General features: G+C 43.7%; 1 protein-coding gene across 4 annotated transcripts in view; it reads left to right on the top strand.

The window, feature by feature from the left end:
- The window catches only part of OSMR (oncostatin M receptor), a 68,419-nt gene extending 51,453 nt beyond the window's left edge, over nucleotides 1-16,966 (top strand). For all 4 annotated transcript variants that reach the window (XM_086361505.1, XM_086361506.1, XM_086361507.1 and 1 more), the window contains 9 exons: nucleotides 2,002-2,078; nucleotides 3,850-4,072; nucleotides 7,050-7,229; nucleotides 8,343-8,447; nucleotides 10,110-10,286; nucleotides 10,908-11,075; nucleotides 12,610-12,691; nucleotides 13,713-13,785; nucleotides 14,123-16,966. In XM_086361505.1, coding sequence (XP_086217631.1) covers nucleotides 2,002-2,078; nucleotides 3,850-4,072; nucleotides 7,050-7,229; nucleotides 8,343-8,447; nucleotides 10,110-10,286; nucleotides 10,908-11,075; nucleotides 12,610-12,691; nucleotides 13,713-13,785; nucleotides 14,123-14,698 — 1,661 coding nt within the window. In that variant the 3' untranslated portion in view covers nucleotides 14,699-16,966. The remainder of the gene's footprint in view (nucleotides 1-2,001; nucleotides 2,079-3,849; nucleotides 4,073-7,049; nucleotides 7,230-8,342; nucleotides 8,448-10,109; nucleotides 10,287-10,907; nucleotides 11,076-12,609; nucleotides 12,692-13,712; nucleotides 13,786-14,122) is intronic.
- The last annotated feature ends 450 nt before the right edge of the window (nucleotides 16,967-17,416 follow it).

Consider the following 17,416-nt stretch of genomic DNA (forward strand, 5'->3'; position numbering starts at 1 on the left):
TTAAAATAAACTAGTTTTAACTTTGCAAAAGCAAAGTTAAGCATTTTCAGACTTATGATATTATAATCATTTTAGATGATTTAGATGAATTATACCTAAAATTTAGTGGAAAGAAAAAAACTTTGCATTTTGTTTTTTAGCATTTTTGGTAACTAGTTTTTAAACTAAACTAGTTTTTAAACTAAACTAGTTTAAAACTAGTTTTTAAACTAAACTAGTTTAAAACTAGTTTTTAAACTAAACTAGTTTAAAACTAGTTTTTAAACTAAACTAGTTTAAAACTAGTTTTTAAACTAAACTAGTTTTAAACTAGTTTTTAAACTAAACTAGTTTTTAAACTAAACTAGTTACCAAAAATGCTAAAAAAAAAAATGCAAAGTTTTTTTCTTTCCACTAAGTTTTAGGTATAATTCATCTAAATCATCTAAAATGATTATAATATCATAAGTCTGAAAATGCTTAACTTTGCTTTTGCAAAGTTAAAATCAGTTGAATCTACTGATGATGAACCTACACTTGTTCCACTCTGATAACACTTTGCTCAATGCTGGCAGAGTCGATGTTTATATGTATTATAATTCTACTTAAGCAGAATCACGGTGAGCAGAGATAAATGACCCCATGAGGAGATACTGTAGTGACATAAATATGGAGCACAGTCAGCTGTGCTGCTGTTCTCTTTTCGTACAGGTGGTCACGTACAAACCAGCAGCAGAAGATTCTGCACTGAGCTTGAGGTCTCATATGCTGCTTGAGTTTTTCAATGTGTTTTATACTTAATATTGGCTTCTCTGATGGCTTGTTTAACAAATTGAAATCTGCCTCTTAATAGATTTTTAGAATATATGGTCACCTTTATGTTGTGCTAGAAAGTGTTAGCAACTACAGGAAAAAAAAAAGGAGTCTCTTAAATTTCAGAGATTTCCTTGGTGGCTCAGATGGTAAAGAATCTGTCTGTAATACAGGAGACCTGGGTTCAGTCCTTGGGTCAGGAAGATCCTCTGGAGAAGGGAATGGCAACCCACTCTGGTATTCTTGCCTGGAGAATCCCATGGACAGATGAGCCTGGCGGGCTATCATCCATGGGGTTGCAAAGATTTTAAAAATATATGGTCACCTTCATGTTGAATAGAAAGTGTTAGCAACTATATGAAAAAATTTTTCATTTTTTAAAAAATTTCAGTTGTTGGGGACTGTAAACTATATTTTCATAAAGCAGAGAATTAAAATTTTATGTTATGTTGCAAAACAGTTTTCTTCTTGTGCAGAGATATGTTGAATCCAGTCATAAATCACTGGTCTACAGTTTAGTGGCAAGAATGACAAGGAGGCAAGGTCTTCTAGAACAGGGTAGGGTGAGGCGTACGGGGGGAGGTTTGCAGCCGGTGCCCCGAGGGCCCACACACAGGGAGCTGCCCTAGGCTCAGACCAGGAACTGGGGGACAGGCGTGCATGGGGAGGAGGGGGACAAGGAAGGGATCCCAGGCTCTGACCACAGCCAGGGGCCAGCCAGTGTTCAGTCAGGAGAACTGGGCTCCACTTGAGGGTGTCCAACTGCAGCCTCCACCAGAGGGGCAAGCAAGTAGCAATGGTTTGCTGTGCCTAGAAATTCCAGAAATGGGAAATTTGCCCAACTGATCTAGCATTGGACTGATGCAGGATTCTTGCCTAACTAACCCCCTAGCATTGGACTGACGCAGGGTTCCAAAATTCCTTGGTGGCTTCTAGAAGCTCTGAGGCTTGAGTTTCACAAAGGCCCCTGTGTCACTTCCCGTTCTGATGTGGCAGCCCTTTTGTAAAGCACCTACTGTGTGCCTGCCCCTTGTGAGGAGTGAACAGTGTGGTCACAGCCAAGTGTGTAGACATCACAGAGAGTGAAAAACCGAGATGCAGGCCTCAGGTCGGACTGGCCGTGGTCACTTTGCTGACCGAACTACAAGAAGGTTGAAAGTATTCTACATCCATGTTGTGACCCAGGAGTTTTCCTTTGGTTAATTTCAGCTCCATCGGAGGCGCCCGATGTCTGGAGAGATGTGACATTTGTGTCAGGACATCCAACGGTGACCTTGTTCTGGAAGGTAAGAGGCCAGAGGTTTAGAAAGACATTTTTGCTTGTCATTTGCTTTTCACCAAGATTAGCTACTGATGTAGTCTTTCGATTGGGAGGGCTTTTCCCAGGAATCCTGTAGAATTTCTGACCTGGTCGGGGAATCCCCACTCCGCATCCATACCCCTAACACTGGACCAGGGCTTCCTTCTTCGGCAGCCTCTTGCCTTGCCCAGGTGGCTGGTTCTGATGGTTAGAACTGCATCTCCTAACTTCCCCGCAGGCCTGCCCCTAACATCTGCAGGGCCCAGGGCATGAGGAGAAGTGGAGAAATATGTACCATATTTTAAAGTTACGAATATTTATATTTGAAAGTCATAAGTCAAGCTTAAATATTGTAACAGAAATCAATCTAGTCCTTCTGTGTTGACTAACATGCCTTCATGACAACGTGCAAGGACTGGTTTGTGTTGAGATGGTGGTAGTGGTGATTTAGTCGCAAAGTCATGGCTGACTCTTTTTGATCCCATGGACTGTAGTTCACCAGGCTCCTCTGTCCATGGGATTTCCCAGGCAAGAATACTGGTTATGCTGTGCTGTGCTTAGTCACTTAGTCGTGTTCAACTTTGCGACCCCATGGACTGTAGCCCACAAGGCTCCTCTGTCCTTGGGGATTCTCCAGGCAAGAATACTGGAATGGGTTGCCATGCCCTCCTCCAGGGGATCTTCCCAACCCAAGGATCAAACCCAGGTCTCCCACATTGCGGGTGGATTCTTTACCATCTGAGCCACCAGGAAAACCCAACTCAGAGCTCTTGAGTTCCTCAGTGTTTAGTGCTAAAGCATGGCCATGCTAGGGGAGCTGGCCCCCAGCCAGAGCCCACCCCACTTTTCCTCCCACCTCCACTCTGGTCCTCCCCATCAGGGGGCTTGTTCACACACATGTCGATGCGCCAGTCTGTACAGGCAGGTTCTCTCCACACCCAGAGCCAACAGCTGCCCCAGCCTGATCTCAGGTCTGGGGGTGCACACATCAGGGGGCACCATCTGGCTGGGGGTTCAGGCCTTGGGAGTGGACTTAGGGTTGTGTGAACAGAGAATTCTCTACCACCTGAAGGATCATCTAAAAGAGGGACCGTGGGCCCTGGGTCTGGGGAAGCACAGCTTGGGGGCAAGGGGGTGACACAGCTGGTGGAGGGAGTGTTCCAGGAGCCCAGCCCCCTCCTGTCTGGGGTTACCCCTGTCTTCCCTGCTCTGTACTCACTGTGGTAGTGGTGGTTTAGTTGCTAAGTCATGTCTGACTCTTACAACCTCATGGACTGCAGCCCGCCAGGCTCCTTTGTCCATGGGATTTCCTAGGAAAGAGTAGTGAAGTGGGTAGCTATTTCCTCCTCCAGGCCATCTTTCCAACCCAGGGATCAAACCTGCATCTCCTGCATTGCAGGCGGAATCTTTACCGACTGAGTCCATACTCACCAAGTGTGTTTTAATCCAGGCGAAATAACCCCCTTCCTCTCAATTCCTTAATTGGTCATGCTTTGGACATGATATGCTCTTAAGCTCACCCCCAAATGATCCTATTCTGTACTCAATTTTAGTTAAAATAGAATGTCTGATTTCAAGGGGGGTTTATTTAGAAGGTTATTTTCTCTCTTAAACTGTTTAAATTTGCTCTGCGCGCGCGCGTGTGTGTGTGTGTGTGAATAAGGCAATCAAAGGAGAGAAAAGATGAGAAAGTAATCGAGCAAACTCTTATTCACAGGGAAGCCCATGTTGAAATGATTGTCAATATTTGTTTTCAGCCTCTATCAAAAGTGCACGCCAATGGGAAGATCCTGTTCTATAATGTAGTTGTAGAAAATCTTGATGAACCGTCCAGTTTAAAGGTCCTCTCTGTCCCTGCTCCAGCCAACAGCACAAAAGTAACCCTCAATCAGAGTTCTTACCAGATCTATGTCACGGCTCACAACAGTGTGGGTCCTTCTCCGGCTTCCACAGTTGCCATTTCTGGACATCCTGGAAATGGTGAGTTTCTTTGATTTTGTTTTCTTCACTAGGAAAATGTTGATGGTATTATTTGGTAGATATGAATAAATTGGAAAGAGTACTTTGGAGAGACAAAAGATGCAGCTGCCAAACACTGTCTGTCATTGTCTTTGGGTCCAGGCATGTTGGCGGGTTTCTGGGACAGTCCTCCTCGGTGTGGGAAGATTTCAGCCATGGGTCCGGACATTTCCCTTCCGGGGACTCTTCCACTGACTTGGGATCTCAAATTTTATTCAAATAAATGCAACACAAACAGTCCTAACAGAGTTAGAGTTGGTATGAACATGCTTTGTGGCTTATGGAATATGAGTTGCATTTCTTACATGGCAAAATATTTTGTCAATCTTGGCCACAAGGAGAACTAGCATTATCTTTCAAAAAGGGCTTTGCCAAAGCTGTGGAATAAATGATGATAACTGTCTAAACACTTAGCCTGTGGAAGTCCAAACAAGGTGGAAATGACCTGACATGTACAATCAATAATGGTGTTACTTTCCTTCCTGGGAGAGCTATGAAAGGGGGTTGGTTGCACTAACCCCGCCCCCAGTGGTGCACACACTCACACACTGCACACTTGGACAGCACCCCACAGACATCCTAAATTCACTTGTGAACCTTGCAATAATGTCACCCTTCAGTTGCTGCTATAAAAATTGTCAGACCCTGCTTGTGGGGTTATGTCGGGTCGCTTTATACCTGTTATTCAAATTAGGCTTCCATTTAGGTTAAATGGGCTAGATTGGAGGGTGTTATTATTTTGTCTTATGTATTTTGGTTAAGAACCATCCAGTGTGTCAAGTAAGAAAAAGAACTTGGGATCGTGCCACAGAAGAAAAACCAAGGAGTTACTTGACCTAATCTTTGCTTTTGAAGAACTATATCAGAGAAGGAAGTGGATGGTTGTATTCTGTCTTTGTTAGGACAGGAAGGGTGAGCATTTCATTCACCCCTAGGGGAGCTGATAGATAAAGGAAACTCTACCTCCAGGGAGGCTCAGCTCAAACAACTCTGCTAAACACTCTTCTCTTTTGGGGTCATCCTCATCTGTGGGTTCCTACCCTGTCTTCCTTCCTCATGCCCTGCCTTCAGAACCCACTCCATCCTTTTGTGAGGCTCTATCCAGGCTTCCGATATGGTCCAGATTCTTATGTCTCTAGAGTGGATAAAGGCACTGATGTGCTATGAGACAGACCAAGGAGGTTCAGCCAATTCATGCTAAAGTGTGAATGACTGAAAAGATTCCCTTTTTCTTTGCCTTTCCCTTCATTTCTCCAGACATATTTGCAAGGTTAGAGAAGCAGCTTGGGAGAGTTATGCTTTAAGTTTGGGGTGAAATTATAGTCAGTGTGAATAAATGGAAAATGTCAGTTTCAGCATGAAAGAGATTTGTGTCTCTGATGAAGAAAGACAGAAGCTGTGTGGGTAGGATAGACACAGGCCTTCGTGGGAACCCCTGACCTTATACCTGGGGCTGCACATTTGTTTGGGTGCTCCCAGCTGGATGATAATTTGGTGCCCTGGAAGATTTAATAGCACCCATCAACATTCAGCTGTAATTAGAATTGCCAGATAAAAGAAAAGATGCCTCATCAAATATGAACTGCAGAGAAACAAGAAGTACATTTGGAGTATTAAGTCCATCCCATGTCATATCTGCTTGTAGCACACTGGTTGCCTCTCTGAACAGCTGCTTGCAGGCCCAGTCCTTGATCAGAGTCTGCTTTCACTCAAGTGACCACTGGGGCCCACTGCCTTCTGAACAGTGGGAGGCTGTGGAATCCGCCTTGGAAACAGAAGTTCTTATCCTAGACCTAGACTGACCTGCTTGAAATCAGCAGAGCTGTAGTCCATTGAGACCATCACCTTTTTTTGTCCAATTGTCGGATGTTAGGAAGACTATCCCGGAGAAGGCAATGGCACCCCACTCCAGTACTTTTGCCTAGAAAATCCCATGGAAGGAGGAGCCTGGTAGGCTGCAGTCCATGGGGTCGCTAGAGTCAGACATGACTGAGCAACTTCACTTTCACTTTTCACTTTCATGCATTGGAGAAGGAAATGGCAACCCACTCCAGTGTCCTTGCCTGGAGAATCCCAAGGACGGGGAAGCCTGGTGGGCTGCCGTCTATGGGGTCGCATAGAGTCGGACACGACTGAAGCGACTTAGCAGCAGTAGCAGCAGCAGCAGCAGCAGCAGCAGCAGCAGCAGCAGCAGTAGTAGCAGCAGCAGCAGCAGCAGCAGGAAGACTACCCTGGTGCATAAAATACATTGAGGCAGCATCCTAGGTCATAAGTATTGTCACACCCTTCCATAATCTGACTCTGTATGTATGTGAGTCGTTTTCTCCTTTTTTGCTCTGCGATCACCTCAGTTTCTACCCCTAACATCTTGGAGACAGGAGTTCATTCTGGGGCAGCCAGCATTGTGTGGGGGAATAAGCTGAATTATTCAACAGATAATTTTTGAAAGTAGATCAAGTACCAGACACAGTTCTAGGTCAAAGGTCAACTACTTTTTCAGTAAAAAGGCAGAGCATAAATATTGTAGACATTAATGTAGGCACGACAGTCATCATTTTCCAATCTGTATTTGCTATCCTTTGTTTTTAACAACACTTTAAAAATCTTAGAACTGTTCTTAGTAAAAACAAGCTTTGGAAGCTGGATTTGATCCACCAGCGGTCCTGCCTGCTGATCCCTGTCTTAGGAGCTGATGTTTCTTTGGGTCTCTCAGGACAAGGGACATTTGAGGGGCGGGTGTGAATATTTATTGGGAGTGAGAGGTAGGAAAAACCTGATGAAAACATCCCTCCTGCCCTTATCCTAAGCCCTGTCGCAATTACAGAGGGAAGGCTTGGACCTGCTAGATACACAGCACATTCAACACAGCACATTTAGATACTTTTGCAGAATGTCTGATTAATTAAATCTGAAGCATTGCCCTCTTTGTAACTTATAGAAAATGTTGAAGAAGGAAGAATGAATGGTACAGAGGATGGATTTCCCATGTCTTGGAAACCCCAATCCAGAAATGCCACAGGTTACGTTGTGGAGTGGTGTGACAGTCCCCAGCACCTTCCCTGTGTTCTCCGGTGGAAAAACCTAGGCCCCACTAACACAGACACAGTCATTAGCTCGGGTAAGAACCTTCTGTATTACCATCTCGCTCCGTCCACGTGGTTCAACTAGGGTTTCTGGACCATCTCAGATACTCTGTGCTCACTGATAACTCCAAATCCCGCGTGGGTCTTGGAGTTCAAGTTTTGCAGTTGATGTGGCCTAAGTTTTGACCTTTATATTTACTTTTACAGAGCCATCCAGATGTAAGTTCATATGGTTCATGAATTTGTTCTAAGCCAGCAGTCTCAAATGAATAGCAAAGGACCTTTGTAAGAGTCGTCCTGAGAGCTTTTACAAAAGCAAAGATGTGGATTTGGAAGACATAGGAGTAGAGTTGATGGTAGTCGATTATCAACTCCTTCAGTTTCAGTGCAACTTGTAGAGCTTGGTCTCTTTCCCCGCCACATTGGATTTGTCTTTTCCAGGTTGCAAGTGTAGCAAAGGTTAGTGGCTTGAGCAGTGGGTTAGTGGCGCCATCTGCTGGTCACAAGGTAGAGCTGTGGGAATTGTCGATCCAGACAGTGAGTGATGAAGGAAATGGCAAACCCCTCTTTTGCCTGGGAAATCCCGAGGACAGAGGAGCCTGATGGGCTACAGTCCATGGGGTTGCAAAAGTAGGGTATGACTTAGCAACTAAACCACCACCACCCCACCACTTGAGGGTGACTGATGAGGCCCAGTGGGGTCATTCGGGTGGCTGGCGGGAATGAGGAGTCTTCCCTTTCTTGAGCAGTGTTAGAGCTGTGGGGTGAGGGGCAAGTGAGTTACTGGAAGCAGATCTTCCAGGCGCTTGCCTCTCATGGGCGGAGAAAGGGCACGTCGCTGGCGGGAGATTTAGAGTCAAAAAAGAGTTTTACATCGTTTTCTGGTTCTGGTTGAATTCCGCACCCAGTTTTATGCACATGGATGAGGGTATTTTGAGAGAGGATGATGTAGAAAACAATTCCCCATTGTCAGATATGCTGGAGGATTTCAAGGCTCAGGGGAAAGAAGGAAGATGGTAGAGATGAAGGGCAGAAACTCCCAGGAGGAAGATTTTCTAAGGGCACCCAGATTCATTTTTCTTTCCTTTTCAGAAATAAAGAGAATGTCATCCTATGTTATTGACAATCTGTTGACTTTTCTTCTCTAGGTGCTTTTAGACCAGGGGTTCGCTACAACTTCAGAATTTATGAAATTTCTACAAAAAGGATGGCCCATTTATTAGAGAAAAAAGCTGGCTATTTGAAGGAACTGGGTAAGTTTAAAGCATTTACTGTGTCCATGGGTAGACTTGTTCAGGACAATTCAGAGACTCTTTGCTTCAGCTTTAAGAAAATTACAGCTCCTTTCCTAATTTTCAGTGTGCTATTTATTCTGGCCATTGGGTTTTTTAAAACATTATTTTTTAATCATAAACATAAAACATTTTCATTAAAGACAATTCATGAAATGTTATGCCAAAGAAGACAAAACTGGCTGATTTTACCAGCCAAGGGCACATATTCAGAGTTAATGTTGTGTGTGTGTGCTTTCTCAGTACAGGCATGCACTTTGATATAAAAATCAGATCTTAGTCTATGCAGTTTTGTAAAGTCCTTTTTGACTCATGTCACTAAGTAATATTTAACTTTTCAGTCATTATGACTGCAAACTGCCTCATGGTTTGCATACGGCAAATCACCCATCTTTGGACTTTTAGGATGATTAAAATTTTTTTTTCAATTAAAAACTATAAAATTCACCCTCAATTTTCTTGCAGTCTCTAATATTCAATCTCTCTCTTTTTCTTGGCCAAATCCCCTTATGCCTTATCTGACTCACCATCATTTTAGCTGAATCTTTGTCCATTGCTCTGATAAAGGTTTTTAAGTAAAGTCCTAGAGGTAGAATACTTGAACCAGAAGGTTGAACTTCTTAAATACAGTTTTACAGTTTTTAAGACTTTTGGCAGATATACTGTGAAATTGTTGCCCCTCTCAGACATTGTACTTTGATTCCACCAGCAACATGGGCAAGTTTTGATCCTTTCATGTGGTTGCTTATTTAGCTTCTTGGCATCCAGGGTTTCACACCCACTGGGAGCTGGGCGGCTGGGTCATTGGTTACCTTGCATCGATCAGACCAGCTTTTAGTGTTCTCCATTGAGTGGGTGCTGTTCCAGCCAGGCAGGAGGGGTGTTTCTGTGTGTGTTGGCGGGCACAGGCCAGGCATGCACCAGCCTATGTGCTGAAACAGGCTCAGGGCAGCCTCAGAATAAACTCTTCCCACACTTGGACAGGGCCTTCCCAGGTGGTGCTAGTGGTGAAGGCAGGAGACCTAAGAGATGTGGGTTCAATCTCTGAGTCGGGAAGATCCTCTGGAGGAGGGAATGTGGCCCACTCGTCTTCTTACCTGGAGAATCCCATGGACAGAGGAGACTGGTGGGCTGAGGTCCAGAGGGTTGCACAGAGTCAGACATGACTGAAGTGACTTCACACACACACACATACACTTGGACAACTGTGCGTTGCCACTGCCTGGGAACTAAAACTCTTCAAAGCCACCCTGACCTCTTCAAATATAACCCTTCCTCCTCCTCCCTTCCCCCTACTTCAGTTCATTCTCCCAAACACTGTTTAGAATTCAGGCACAGAAAAATGTCTAGGGAAGCCTTTATTTTCTTTTTTGCTGTGTGACCTTGCGCAAGTTATTGAATCTCTCTGGGCATCCATTTCTACTTCTGGGAGAGGCAAGGCTTGAACAAGACGAACCTTGTTCCTTCCCAGCTCTCACGAACAAAGTCAGAGAAACAGATAAGAGTCCTTCACTTGTCATAAGCACCTATAGAGTGGGCTGTGGTTCTACCTTCAATTTACATGAATGCTCTGAGACTGCTTCCAAATTGTGACTCTTACATTATCTCACCTTCCTTTCTTAGCTCCTTCATACAACCCTAAAGTGAATATGAGTAACTTGACCTCCCACTCCTTCACTCTGAGTTGGAAGGATTATCCCACCGAATCGCAAACTGGTTTTATACAAGGGTACTATGTCTACCTGAAATCCAAGACAGGGGAGAAGTGCCACCGGGGATTTGAAAAGACATTTCTTACAGGTGACGCTTTTTGTTTTTTCCAGTCTGTTTTCAGTTTCAAGATACTTGAAATCATTGGAAAGGCTACCAGCCATCTCTGATCGTGTCCAGGCTGATTTCTGTGCTCGCATGCTTTAATGATCGAATAGTGTCCTTAAAGTAGTAGGGTGGACAGGACGATGGGGGCCAGGATTTTAACTTACTTAAAAACAATATGGCCCGGTATTTTTAGAAGCACTTGAAGTACTCCCAGCTCCTTAAGACAACCTACTTACTGCTTAGGAAACTTGCTTGCTAACCTCATTTTCTTTTTTTGATTTTGTTAAAGCTTATCACAATGTATTCTAAGTAGCTCTGGCAAGCTCTTACTCTCTCTCTGGCAGATTTGAGTCCCCCCCGCACCCCACCCCCAATCAGGAATAACCTTTGCTTAGTGGAGTGCTCCTCTTGCTTGCCATCTCCCAAACATCTTAGTGTTCCCAGTGTGATGAAATTATGATTTCATTTTTGATTGGTTTAGAAATGTTGGCAGTGCTGAGTCCACAGAAGTATTATTGCCTGACTGTCTCACAAGATCTTTATTACACTCTTAATCATTTTTTTTTCTTCTTAAAAAAAATTTTTTTTTAAAAAAAAACACAGATAATTCAGTATGTTGCAAATACACAATTGACAACCCGGATCAAAAGACATTTGTTGTGAAAGACCTACAGCCAGAATCTGCCTATGAGTTTTTGGTCACTCCTTATACAAGTGCTGGTGAGGGTCCCCTGGATGACTTCAGAAAGGTCACGACTCCGGATGAATACTGTGAGTTTTTCCAAATCAAAACTCTTCTCTTCGGAGTTCCTGGGGAACTGACAAATGACACACACAGTTGTGGGCTTTGTCTAGATCAGGAATGTTTAAACCTTTCTTTTCTGTCTTTGTCTGTCTCTTTCTTTCTCTAGATGAAACTCATGAAAGAAAAAAAAAAAGTTACACAGAATCCCACAACATACAATAGATAAGAGTGAGGCTAATCTGACTGATCTGTGACCTGGAAACTTTCTCAGTCCCAGAACAGTTTGAAAATCACAGATAGCATATTTTAGTGTTGACTTGGGAAGACCCTTATGAGTTCTGTCTAGAGAGGGGTGGGGGTGTTTTTGTCAGCAGAAATATAAGTACATGTGAATGACTAAAAGCCTTCAAACGCCCTTGTATGATTTGCTTTTATAAAAGAGGATGTTTCACAACCTATCTGCACTGTTCTTTGGTGGATTTGCAAGCAGTGAGAACAGGAAGATAGGCATTTATGTAAATGAAGTACAGGTTGATATATCTGAGAAATAAAAGTAGAACAATTACCTAGGTTATGACTTGGGTAATTTTATCAGACCCTAATTAGAAGGGGTGCATTAGTCAGTTTTCAGTGGGTAATAAAATACTCTGTGGTGCTGGAGAAGACTCCTGAGAGTCCCTTGGACAGCAAGGAGATCAAACCAGCCAGTCCTAAAGGAAATCAATCTTGAATATTCATTGGAAGGACTGATGTTGAAGCTCCAATATTTTAGCTACCTGATGTGAAGAGCCCATTCATTGGAAAAGACCCTGATGCTGGGGAAGATTGAGGGCAGGAGAAGTGGGCAACAGAAGATGAGATGGACATGAGTTTGAGCAAACTCCAGGAGATAGTTAAGGACAGGGAAGCCTGGTGTGCTGCAGTTCATGGGGTCGCAAAGAGTTGGACACGACCTAGTGACTGAACAATGAATAACAAAAATACCTCCAAATCTCAGTGGCATACAGAAACAAATCTGTCTGTTCATGCTCCTGGCTTGGCTGACGCAGGTTGAACCCAGTGGGGCTCCAAGCTTCAGGCACGTTTAGGTCTGTTCCATGGAGTTTGTTAGTTCTCTGAGGCTCAGGTTGAAGGACAGTGGCTCTGAGGGACCAGCTCTGCTCAGAGTGCATCACAGGAACACGAGAGCAAGCCAACTCTAAGCACACTCAACTCAGCTACCAGCGTGACCACTACTCACCTCCCATTGGGCAAACCAAGTCATGGCTGAGCCTCCAAGTCAAGGGGCTGGAGTATACTTCTCATACAGAGAGGGAGTGAAGAATGGGGAGTAATGATCCATGCTGTCAGGAGAGGTAACGAGTTTGAGCCACAAGTATTAAGGGCAGATGGATCCCTGTGTTGGCTGGTTGGCGTCTCACCACCCTGCTCCCCACCAGTCAGACAGCACTCGTAGTGAATCTTGCACAAATAGAGTTTTGAGAAATAACAGACATGTAAAACTTATTTCTTTGAGGGAAAAGCAGTCACTAAAAAATCCCTTTCTTTTCCCTTCTCCAGCCCATATACTGATACACATCATTCTCCCCATGGTTTTCTTCGTTTTTGTCATCATGATCATCTGCTACCTAAAAAGCCAGTGGTAAGTGTGTGGGGAAGGTTTCATCCAAGAAGAGAGTCAAAGAAAAAATCTAGAAAGGAATTTAATAAGATAGAAATCCCACTGGATCATATGAGGCAAAGTGCTGGAAGGGAAAGGACAAAGGAAGATTTGGTTAAAATATGAAAAATTTTGAATAATCTTGTTTATCAACAGATAAGCAATAAGTCAATACATAAGGAAACTATTTGAAAATATTGTAAAACTTGTTTAATAGCAATAGCTAATATTTATATTTCACTTTACCGTGTGCTTGGCAGTGTTTTCAGTGCTTTACATATAACAACTCACTTAATCCTTCCAACACCATCACTACCATAGTGATCTCCATCGAACCAGTGAGGAAATCAAAGCATCAGTTCAGTTCAGTCGCTCAGTCGTGTCCGACTCTTTGTGACCCCATGAATCGCAGCACGCCAGGCCTCCCTGTCCATCACCAACTCCCGGAGTTCACTCAGACTCATGTCCCTTGAGTCAGTGATGCCATCCAGCCATCTCATCCTCTGTCGTCCCCTTCTCCTCCTGCCCCCAATCCCTCCCAGCATCAGAGTCTTTTCCAATGAGTCAACTCTTCGCATGAGGTGGCCAAAGTACTGGAGTTTCAGCTTTAGCATCATTCCTTCCAAAGAAATCCCAGGACTGATCTCCTTTAGAATGGACTGGTTGGATCTCCTTGCAGTCCAAGGGACTCTCAAGAGTCTTCTCCAACGCCATAGTTCAAAAGCATCAGTTCTTCGGTGCTCAGCTTTCTTCACAGTCCAACTCTCACATCCATACATGACCACTGGAAAAACCATAGCTTTGACTAGATGGAACTTTGTTGGCAAAGTAATGTCTCTGCTTTTTAATATGCTATCTAGGTTGGTCATAGGAAGGTTAAAAAGCTTGCTTAAGGTTACAGTGATAAGAGTGATAAAGCAAGGATTAATCTGACTCCAGGTTTATCGCTCTTAACCATTCCACTCTATTGCAAAATTCAGTGTAATTTTTGTTGGTTTTCCAGGTTGAAGGACAAGTGTTATCCTGACATTCCAGACCCTTACAAGAGCAGCGTCCTGTCATTAATAAAATTCAAGGTAAATGCTGGGATATTCTAGGGATACCATGTACTTATTAAAGACTAACCCAGGGGTTGGGCTATAATAATCATACATTCCTAGACCTCCTCAGGAAGATGTAACAAAGCAAGAGCCACCTCTGTTCCCCTAGCCATGAAATGAGTGAACCCAGCTGTGACTTCTTCTGTCAGGGGCTATCCTTTGGTTTTCAGCATCACCTCCTTGTGATCACCACCATTAACTTGTGACCAGGATAAAACACATAAAAAAGTGAAGCTCTCAGTGCATTTCACATGCTTTATATACCATGACACACACACACACACACATTATCTTTGCCCATTTTCTGTTTCAGGAGAATCCTCATATAACAATAATGAACGTCAATGACTGTGTTCCAGATGCTATTGAAGTTGTAAACAAGCCCGAAGGGAGTAAGATACAGTTCGTAGGCACTAGGAAGTCACCCACAGAAACTAAAGGTACTAAGCCTGCCTATCTGGACCTGCTCCCAACAGAGAAGAACTACTCTGGCCCTGGACCTTGCATCTGTTTTGAGAACTTTACCTATAATCAGGCGGCTTCTGACTTGGGTTATTGTGGACATTTCCCAGTAACCCCTCAAGCCCCACACTGTCAGCTGGGACCACTGACTTCACCTGAAAATTTACTAAAGACACTGGAACAAAACTACATGAACTCCCTGGGAGAAATCCCAGCTGGAGAAGCTAATTTGAATTATGTATCCCAGTTGGCTTCACCCATGTCTGGAGACAGGGAGAGCCCACCAACAAATCCACCAGAGCCAGCACTCTGTTCGGAGTATAAAATGCAAATGGCTATTCCCCTGGGTCTTGCCTCCCCCGCCCGAAGTGAGAATAGCAGCCTATCTTCCACTGCCCTTTTAGATCCGCGTGAACACTGCCACTAAGCAGACTGCCCACTTCATATCCTTATGCTACACAGACACTAGTAGAAGCATAGTTGGCACTGTTCCACCACCAGATACCTCGGGGCTGAATCCCAGTGAATTATCACCACTGGAAGGTCTGATTTATATGGTTTTGCTAGGTTTCAATGGAGAAGGCAATGGCACCCCACTCCAGTACTCTTGCCTGGAAAATCCTATGGATGGAGGAGCCTGGTGGGCTGCAGTCCATGGGGTCGCGAAGAGTCGGACACGACTGAGCGACTTCACTTTCACTTTTCACTTTCATGCATTGGAGAAGGAAATGGCAACCCACTCCATGTTCTTGCCTGGAGAATCCCAGGGATGGGGGAGCCTGGTGGGCTGCCGTCTATGGGGTCGCACAGAGTAGGACACGGCTGAAAGGACTTAGCAGCAGCAGCAGCAGCAGGTTTCAAAGGTCAGAAAGCTATGAAATTTAACATTTGTGCTTGGAGCAGGCTTGCTGTGGAAATGGCAGGATCGTGGGAACAGGCTTACCTTGCACGTTCACCTTTATGACAGTAGACCTGGCACTTGATAGAGAGACACACCGCATCCACTCAGTATTGGACGGGGTGGCTATGGTCCTTGAAGTTCAGCTTTTAGCAAGAAAGCATTTCCAGTAAGTTTTACCATACATTTTGTATCTTAAGGGTAAAGGAACTAGATTTCAGGCCACAGAACATTCGTTACGGGAGCATAAATTGTCAATGTTAATTTATTCTGGGTGTGTTTAATGAAGTCATATATTTGAGACCAAAACAGATTTTAGACTTGCTTTTAAGTGGTGACAGTAGTAAGATGAACTCTTCCTATTCAGTTCAGTTCAGTCACTCAGTCGTGTCTGACTCTTTGCAACCCCATGAATTGCAGTATGCCAGGCCTCCCTGTCCATCACCAACTCCCGGAGTTCACCCAGACTCACGTCCATAGAGTCAGTGATGCCATCCAGCCATCTCATCCTCTGTCATCCCCTTCTCTTCCTGCCCCCAGTCCCTCCCAGCATCAGAGTCTTTTCCAATGAGTCGACTCTTCGCATGAGGTGGCCAAAGTACCGGAGTTTCGGTTTTAGCATCATTCCTTCCAAAGAAATCCCAGGGCTGATCTCCTTCAGAATGGACTGGTTGGATCTCCTTGCAGTCCAAGGGGCTCTCAAGAGTCTTCTCCAACACCACAGTTCAAAAGCATCAATTCTTCGGCGCTCAGCCTTCTTCACAGTCCAACTCTTACATCCATACGATTAGACCTTATCTAATAGGGTAAGCCATGCAAATGAATTGATGAGGTCCCCACAGTTGTCCTTCTGTTGTTTACCACAGTTAAGGAGTGGGGCTGGCACAGAATCCCTGCCTCAGTGTCAAGATTATAGCACTCCTACTTAGTAGACACATCTACAATTTTTGATGACTACCTCAGAATAGAAGGAAAATATGTCATTAATTTCATTCACATTTTATGGTTCATCTTTTTTTTTTCCAAGAACTATGATATATACATGACCTGTTTTCAGTAAGCCTCTTTTGGATTCTCCAGTAGGTTGTCTGGGCCAAGATAACACCTTCACTGTCTCCTTATATTCCTGTGATGGTATAACTGTAAAAGGCTATGTAGAGTGGGAGTTCCTCAGTGGCTTGGCAGGAGCTCTGTCTCTTTGGACCAATGTATGCCAAGCACCTACCTGCTGTGTAGCAGTGTTCAGTCATGCTCGAGTTCCTTTCCCTTCTCTCTGCCCAACAACCCTTAATGTTTACTTATCATACTTCTAAATAAGCGTGATTAGGGGCTCCTTTCTCTGCTGTGGTGGAGATGGTGCTGCCTGTGCCTCCGGTACCAAATGCCCCGTGTCACACAATTCCACAGTATGAAGAACAAGAGAGGAGGAGCTGAAAGGAACATGGCTGTTAACTGACCTAAATATACACAAACCAGGACTTCTGCTCATTCTTTTTAACTTTTTCCTTCCACATAACTATGCTTTTGGCTGGAATAATGGACTATGTACACCTAACACAGTACAAACAAGTATCTTGATTAGTCTGTTTTGAGAAGACTTTGGGGCCAGTATTGTTATCATTTAGCCTCTTTGTGTCTGTCATGATGTAATTATAAAAATACATGGAAACATCATTGATGGTGATGATTGATTTATAAGTAGTATCTTTTGTAAAGATATTCTTTAGAAAAATAATGCACAAAACCTTGAAGTCATTTATGTTGCCTAAGCCTTAATTAAAATATTTCATCACTGCATTATTTTGTGTTTTCTCTATATCAGTGAAGTGAAACTCTTGGAATTATCGTAAGTGATAAATCACGTTCTGAGCTTACTAGAAATGTAAATTCCTAGGTGCCACTCCAAATCTCCCTACCAAAATGTGTGTGGCACAAGGCCTGGAATACATCCCAGGCACTCAGATACCCACTCAATTTTGAGAATCACTGACCTGAGTCAAACAAAGATGTCTTTCTGAAATTTAACAACACACCAATGGGAAATGGCTGGGTTTATATAACTTTGTCCTTACAGTATCACTATGACCCTAGTTTTGGCTCTAAACATTCCTTTCCCATGTCTATAAATAATTAAATAACAGTATTTAAAGACTATATTCCACTTAACAGCATTGTTTTAAGAAGTGTCATTCAGAAACTTTGAAATTTGTGTCAGAATTACCAGGATTAAAAGAAAAAACCAACTCA

This window comes from Bos grunniens, chromosome 20, assembly GCF_055505025.1.
Source record: "Bos grunniens cultivar Pamir isolate PY7600 chromosome 20, Bosgru_T2T1.0, whole genome shotgun sequence".
NCBI lineage: Eukaryota > Metazoa > Chordata > Mammalia > Artiodactyla > Bovidae > Bos > Bos grunniens.